Raw genomic sequence first — 8,308 nt, forward strand, 5'->3', positions numbered from 1 at the left:
TTCTACTCTAAACTATACTACAGTCTCATTCCTGTTTCTGCACAAAATTCATGTTAAATACAGTGGCTTGAGATTTTCAGCTAGTGCCCAGCTGCCAATTCTCTTTGGTTTCTTTCACAAAAATTAGAAAAGTTAAAGGACTGGGGGGAGGGAAATCATTCAAGGGAAACGTAATAGCAATATGAAAAGAACTAAAGGAGAGGTCAGGCCCCTTATAGATCATTGAATAGAATCCAGAAGGCAACTCTTTTATATCTTTAAATAGATGTACTACACCCCTCTTGGATGAGGCTTTTGTTGGTTGCCAAGCATTTTAAGTGTTGTACTAAGAACATGTTATTAAAAGGGGATTTAATATTCAGAAACTCAAACTCCCCAGTTTGGAGTTGCCTCATAACTCCTGGCATGTGAAATATATCCAGCCTTAAGCAATTATATTTGAAAAGCAGCCTTATTCCTACAAATGCAGCATTTTTTTTGCTACACCTACATCACTGCATCTTAAGTCAGGGGTATAAACTAAGAGATTGGAAACGGAAAAGAACCAAAACCTGCTCAGATTCAGTTCATTCCCTTTTTGAAACAAAACCCTGGCCTCACCATCTTTGTCATGGTATTCGGAGTAACTCCATAGTGAGGCAGCACTGGATTGTTCCAATGAGAATTTAAATGTCTTTGTTAGGTACAGCACAGCTGGAAACAATGGCCAGAGCAGGGTCAGGCTCAGCTGAGCCCAGCCTGGGCTCACTCACAAACGGGGGCTCCAAGCTCCTCAGGGCTGGAGAGGAGCTCAAGGGGATGGGCATGGAAAAGGCAGGAGCTGATCCTGCCAGTCCTCAGGACCTGCAGCCCTTGCTGCTGACAAACACACACCTCATAGTTTTTCAGGGTCTTTTCAGGTTCTATAGGGTGGGCAGCCCTGGCACAGGGTGTCCAGAGCAGCTGGGGCTGCCCCTGCATCCCTGGCAGTGCCCAGGGCCAGGCTGGACAGGGCTGGGAGCACCTGGGACAGTGGGAGGTGCCCATGGATGGGGTGGCACTGGGTGATCTTTAGGGTCCCTTCCCACCCAGACCATCCCATGAACCCCTCAGCAAACCCCAGCCTCCACCAGAGCTGCTGAGGAGCCGCCCAGGAGCAGCCCCGCATGCCAGGGCTCCATGGCCACGAAGCCACGTGCCTGGGAGCCCAGAGCCCCCTCCCAGCGCCTGAACTCTGGCTCTGGCTGTCAGCAGGGCCGCATTCCCCAGCCTGGGGCTGACCTCTGGCTGTGAGCTTGCTGTAGATCTGCGAGTTCACCTCCTTGTCCCTCATGTAGCAGCGCAGCTCCTCGGCCGCCTCGCGGATCACGGTGACAGCCAGCACAAACCCCTGCCAGCAGCACGGGGAAACAGAGGGAGCAAAGGGTCAGGGGAGAAATCACATCTGCCTCCAACAACAGCCATATTTATCAGTGCCAACGTAACAATCTGCATTTCCTTTTTCTGGCTGATCCTCCTGATTCAGTGCACCGAGGTGTGCTGCTGTGCAATCTCCAGTACCAAACTCACACCAGCTGCTTAAAAACACACTTGCTGCTTAAGGAACTTTCCAGTTTTATCAGGGTGCTCTCCCCAAGCACATCTTTGTAAAGGGGAGTCCCCAAGGCAAGTCTTTGTAAAGTTTATCCCCAAGAAAACCTCTGAAGAATATAAGTACCACACCTCGTTTCACCCCACAGCTGAGTAACTAAGAGTGAGAAGTCCAGGGTAAGGCAGACCCCCCAAATCTCAGTGCTCAGCACCTCAGAGCCACTGAAGTCAGCACAACTCATCTGGGAGATTTCTTTGTATAGAAATGTATACAGAAATCTGTATAACTCCCTTTTTATACATTCAGATAAACAGAGGATGCACGTGCCTTCATGTGTATGCACACACACTCTCCACCTACACAAATGACACTCTAAAGATATTTATGTGCTCTGCTCATGGTGTAATTACACGTTTGCCTGATGAGGGGTTCAGTCCTACTCTTCTGTACATCTGAGCAGTCATTTCATTTCCTCTTGCCACAAGGCAATGCCCGCATCACATCCTTCACTGTATAAAAAAATAATTAATTAATGCAAGCCAACTCTTTATGGGCTTGGTATCACAAAGTCATGTTTCTACCAGAGACTATTAGCTCAGGCTAAACAGTTAAAACACTCCTCATGCACCACAGAAAATGAATGTTTTACAACTTGTGTTGAAAGCTGCAACCAGGTACTGATTACCTCTGTCAATAAGAAACTTTAGGAAGGGAGAAGGTGATGCTAGAAACTGCAGGTTTCCAGTACTTACACGTATCTAAATGTGTGATCTAATTAATTAATACAGCAATGACATGCATTCATTAACCTAGAAATTCCTACCTGCTTTCCAAAATAAAACTAAAAAAGCATCAGCTATTTTCAGCTTAGGTTTCAGTTGTTTGAAGAGCCTTCAAATAATCACCCCAAAATATTCCCACATGTTCCAGCTGACTGTGTCATCTCACGTGTCATTCATGGAGAATTCATGGAGATCCAGGCTTTAAAAAAATAGTATTTTAACAGCAGTGTCCCAAAGCTGCCCCTTCACTTCTTTCTGGCTTTTACCAGGGATCTCACTGCACTGAAAGCTAAACCTACAACATGCACAGCACAGGCCTCAGGAAGCAAGTTAAAAATGTGACTGAAGGTGCAAACTTACACCTCACAGAAAAGGCAGCACAAGAAATTTTGTCAAACATCAAACCTTTCTCGGAGAAATAAACCTTGAAGGACCTACCAGAGGAACCCAGTATGTGTAAAGTGCACCAAGCCTCATCTCAACCACGAACTGGGAGCAGGCCAAGAGCAAGAAATAAAGGTTGAAGAAGTATTTGAACTGGTTAAACAACACCTAAACAAAAAAAAAAGAAGACAAAAAGAGGAGGCAGGATGTTACGCACGTTGAAGTAACCACCAGAAACATTTCTGCATGCTTTCCTAGTGACTAAATGCTGACTTGGGGCAATTTAAAGCAGTCCTGGACACTCAGGACACTTCTGTGTCTGGTTTGCTGCTGCCCTGAGGCAGCCATGGCATCAACTCCACCAAACTCAACCCCATCATTTTCTCCAGCTCCAGATTCTGCACTTACCTACTGTAAAACCACTGAAAAATGGAGAAAGCAGTGGGGTGGGACAATGAAAAGCAACTTTAGTCATGCTTACCCCAGGGAGAAAGGTAAAAAAGTTGTACTTCTGGTTGTTGATGACATTGCGAGGGTACCTCTGGTCTCTCTTCTCTGGGTGCCCAAGCCAGACACTCCGAGGCCTCGGCTCCCTCCTCCCACAGCACCTCAGGCACTCACAGCACCTGCAGAGGGACCATTCATTAATTAATGAGTTCATTTCTAACACACCTCTGGGTGTCACACAGCCCCTGCCTCAGCTGCTCCCTAGGTAGTGCCATACAACCATAATTATTATAAATTCCCTCAACAGAAGCACTTTGGAAAGTTATGCTTGCCTGAAACTCTCAATTTTTGTCACCCCTACAAACTATTTTTGCTTGTTAAAAAAACTAACTAACAGATTCTTTCCCCCATCATTTATGTATAAAATCCACATTGAAAGGTAGCTGGTTACCAAGACCAGACAAATAGCAAAATTGGTGTTAAACACTCAAATTCAGAAGCTCTACTACAGAAATGTATTTTATGAGCTGGAAACCTTTCAACTGCAGTTTGCTTTTGTGTTTGCAAGTGAAGACCTAAGACAAATAGCCACTTGCACCCCAAATATATTTGAATAGAAACTACTGGAAATTGTGGTATTTGGATTCCAACAGAATATCAATATGCTCTACAGAAAAAAGGGAGAAAAAAGTGATTTTCTTTCTTTCACAAAGGAGAAAAGGCTCCAAAAAGAAGCTTTACCCAAGGGAGCAAATCTGGTGTCCACAAAGCCTATTTCATCACAATGTGCTTTCCAGTTAGGAAAAATCAGTCCATTCTTGCAATCAGCCATCTGAAACCATTTACCTTTGTTTATTTTTGAGGCTGGGCCTCTTACAGGGATTGTACTCAACAGCAAAATAGCCCCACACCTATATCATAATATTTACAATAGGGTGACCCCTAGCAGCATTTCCCCCCAAACACACTTGTTGCTGTAAGAATGGCAATTTACAAATGCTGTGCTACTCCAGGGCTTGAGAAACAACCTAAAAATAATGCAGCTCCAAGAATAAGCAAGAAAGGCCACGGGAGAATCTGCTGAGTAAAAATAACAGGTTTGTGAAGTCACTGCCTGGCTGGAATCAGTTTTTGCAAGCTCCTGAATTACAGAGAAAGCAAACTGAAAACCTAATTAAACAAACAAAAGAAAAACTTCCTGCCTAGCAAGTTTTGAAGGCAAATATCAGGAGCATGGGTGCCCAAGTAAAGAATATCCAGAATTTCTGCTGGGAGTCTCCTCCACAGCCTTACAGCACAAGGTTTCTGTAAAATATTTAATTTTAAAAGTGCCAATGAACACAATACTACAACCAGCACTGGGAGCCCCAGGTTGCAACACTGGAACTGGGGAGGTTCCTCAGCTCTCAGGAATCCCATTGCATCACAGCCCAGGGCTGCAGCCTCAGCCAGGAGCTCCTGCACCAGGGAGGAAAATCCTGACAGCAAATCCTGACTCTTACCCCAAAAACGTTCCAGGATTTCTGTTCTGAAGGCATCCACTCAACCCCAGCCCTGGTGTTTAACCCTCAGCACTGTGTGACTGTGCTTTCCCCTCCTGTGCTGTGCTGGGTGGGCACAGAGCAATCCACCACCCAAATCCTGCTGGAGCAGGGATGTTATCTCGCAATAACTGCTCCAGTGCCAGCCCATGAACTGCTGAAATAAGTTAAAAGTGAAGTTTTGGTTAGAACAGAGCAATTTCTCAAGCACAGAACCATGTGCTCATTCTTCCAGGCAGATGTTTATCACTCCTCCCAAAGGTAGCCAATTGCCATAATTTTTAATTATTTTTAGACTTTTCAGAGATGTCTTAAACTTCATTGCAGGAGAATCAATAAGATTATTAGTTCTCTTTTTCTCTTTCTCCTCTGGAAACTGAATAATCTTAATGTGAAACAAAGCACTCTGAGCACATACAAATGTGTTTTCAGATTAGCTTTGGTGCCCATTAAATAAAAAGTCCCTTTGATTGTAGCTGTCAGCTTTTTCCAGTTACTTTATTTATTCTTCCCTGCAAGAGTTTTGCAGGCACTGTGTAGTTTGCAGGCATCTGCTGTTTCTCTGGCTACCACCCCTATTTTTAAGTCACAAGCTTAGAGATGCAGATGATGAGGGAAGGGGCTGCTTCATTACTATAAAATTCTCTGCTCAGAGCAAAGGCAGTGGCACAGGAGGAAGTTCCTGGCAGAGAATTATTTGCATTAGTAGGAATAAAAAACCATTTTTCATCATGAAAACTAAAGACTGCATCCTAGAAAGGGAAAGATTGTCTAGAAAAACAGCCAAGAGTTTACATTGCTGCTGAGAAATGCTGATAAAGTGAATGTGCACTTTCCAAGAAGAGGAATCACAATGTTACAGAAATGTAAACAGCTTTCGGTAAAGTTTAGGAACTCGTTCCTAAACATTTCTGCTTCTCCATTTTGCAGCTGAAGGACTGAAGAACAATACTGCAATTACCCTGAAGTATAGAAAACTAGCAAGTGAGGGTAAATAATGGGCTTTAAAAATTATCACCTTACAGAAAGACCACAAAAAATACATGAACACAGCTTATATGGGGCAGCTTACACAGCACTGTGCAATTCACATTTTAAATCATAACTTGACAAAAATAACAATGGGAAACAAACTTACAAATCCTCAAATAGAGTCAAAACCACTGAAAAGAATGTCTCAGGATGCAAACTGTACCTGAAGCTCAGTCCTGTAAGTGAAGCTGCCCTTAGTCTGCAGAGGGATCCAGATGAACAGGAGGAACTGAAGAACAGGTCTGCTCTGCACTTCACCTGGGATTATATTTGCTCACAAAAACACGTTCCCAGTGGTGATGTAAGGGGCAGGAACAAGCACAGTGACTGCCAGTTGCCAGGTGAACAGCCACTAGCAAGAAGCAGGTTTTATTTATAAATGTTTGACGGAGAAGTATTTGAAGATCAAATGAAAAATACTCCCATGTAAAACAAACCCAGTGGGAAAAAAGTGCCACTCTTGTAGGTGTGCAAACCTACAACCAAACGTGTTCTGTGGTAGCATTTCTCAAATTGGTGCTGAAGTTCACTGACATATTTAGTCACTTCTAAACCGAGCCCATAGCTCAGATTTTGTTTCTGTGACCCTCATGGGCCGTGCTTGGTACCTAACACACAAACCAACCCCCACGTCAAATCATTCCAAAAGCAGGGGACAAATTTTCCATGGCTAAAGAAAACCAGAGCCATGCATGACCGCCTCCCCCTTTTATGCACCTGCACATGAAACATTCTGGAACGTTCCCTCTGCAGGCCATGCAGCTGGCATGGCTCTGGAAGGGGCCAGGGGAGCTGCAATTCCTGCAGTTCCCTGGCTGTGGGAAGGCAGCCCAGCCCCAGGCTGCAGGTGCCAAGGCACACCCACGCAGGCTCTCCCAGGGCAGGAGCTGCCGCCCCTCTCTGTTGACTCTGAAATGGAATTTGCCATTTTAAACGGAGCCAGAGTACACAGGCGGCACAATGGCACAGCCTCATCAAGTGTTCCTGTCAAGCTCCTCCTTCCCTCTCCTTCCCCTGCAGCTCTGGAGCCAGGCCTCCTCCACGGCAGCAGCTGCATGAGCACAGCAGTTTGCTGCTTTAAAAGGAGCCTTGCAGGACTGAGGGCTGACACCATGAGCTATTTAGGGGACAGCTTGTGTCATGTGCTGAGCAGAGCACCCGGTGTGCTCCAGGAATCTGCAGCTCCTCCCTGGCAGGACTGGGCCCTGGGCAGCTCAGGCTCACTCCCATCCCACCAGGGCTGCTGCAGTTCCTGCCATCCCTCCCTCCTCACTGGCACAGTGCTCACAGGGCTTTCCAGAGCGCTGCAAAGCCTGGGGATGAACAGGGCTGAATTCAAGGCACAGCACGGGAATTCAGAGCTCAGCCCTTGATGGCAGCAAGAAGAGCCTCACTGAAGCTGTGCTCAGGAACAGATCCCCACTCTCCCACTCAGTTCTTTAAGCTCGTGGCTTCTCTCCAACACAGACCTGAGCTGTCTGAGCCATCACTCATCTCTGCAAGGCTCCTGAGCCAGCTCCTCCCTGGCTTCCTTTCAACGCGTGCCAGAAGCTGAGGGTAATGAAAGCCTTGCCGGATGGCACCTGCCCTACAGGTGAATTAGCCATTTCTTGCTTTTATTTCAACAGAAACCAGGATTTCTATAGAGACATTCATGACCAGAAATCTGCTCCCTACTGCAGAAGACCACAACAAAAGTCTGTCTGAAAACTCACCCTCACTGCTGGGAGACCCCCAGAGTAGAAACCAGCTGGGGCTATGCTAAAGTGAAGCCCCTCAACACTTGCTCATCCTGGGTTCCATATGCGTCCAGGAACCTAGACTGGATGGCTTTAGTGTGGGTTTTTCCTCAGAGGGAACAGAAGAAAGAAGGCCTTGATGATGGCTTAGGATTCCCAGGACTCTATTCTGGCTGTGACACCAGGGACCCCTCGGCTTGCTGGATGATTTATTCTGTGGTTTCTGACACTGGTTTGGATTGGCATGACTTCAATGCTTTGCTATCCATTACTTGATTGAATACCAAGAGATCACATCACTAAAACAAGGGTTCCTCATGTATAACAAATCCCACTCCCAAACAATTACTGCACCAAGCAGAAACCCCAAATCCAATTTATTTCAACTGCTATTGAGTAAAAGCCCTAGGCAAGCTTCCTTCCCGTGCTGCTGGAATTTTTTGCCACCACTGGAAAGCCTCTCAGTGGCTGCTAATCAGGCAGGATCCACAGGCAATGACCCATAGCTCGGGTTAGCTGAGGGCAGGTTCTGCTAGGCAGCACTAACCACATGGAACACCCAGCAGGCTCTTGCTGGAAATTACAGAACTCCAGGAAATAATCCACTGGAGCAGCTTTGAGAAATTTCCCAGGCCCTCACCTCTCCCCGTTCCCTTCAATCACGTCACCAAAGGCAAGGCCATGGTGGCTGCACCTTGTGGCACTTGCTCAGCGGTGCATGTGACACAGGCACAGGGGATTGCTGCTGCATCACACACACCTCCCTGCCCTGGGTACTGCTACAGCACCACCAACAACCTGACAACAAGGAAT

The 8,308-nt window shown here is 46.2% G+C and overlaps 1 protein-coding gene across 1 annotated transcript in view; it reads right to left on the reverse strand.

Moving 5' to 3' along the window:
• The window catches only part of ATP9A (ATPase phospholipid transporting 9A (putative)), a gene marked incomplete at its 5' end in the record, with an annotated part of 48,093 nt that overhangs the window by 36,797 nt on the left and 2,988 nt on the right, over positions 1-8,308 (reverse strand). Inside the window, 3 exons of the mRNA XM_084217807.1 lie at positions 1,261-1,369; positions 2,791-2,904; positions 3,218-3,362. Of these exons, the coding sequence (XP_084073933.1) occupies positions 1,261-1,369; positions 2,791-2,904; positions 3,218-3,362 (368 nt within the window). The remainder of the gene's footprint in view (positions 1-1,260; positions 1,370-2,790; positions 2,905-3,217; positions 3,363-8,308) is intronic.

Source organism: Fringilla coelebs, assembly GCF_963513975.1.
Source record: "Fringilla coelebs genome assembly, chromosome: 18".
Classification (NCBI taxonomy): Eukaryota; Metazoa; Chordata; class Aves; order Passeriformes; family Fringillidae; genus Fringilla; species Fringilla coelebs.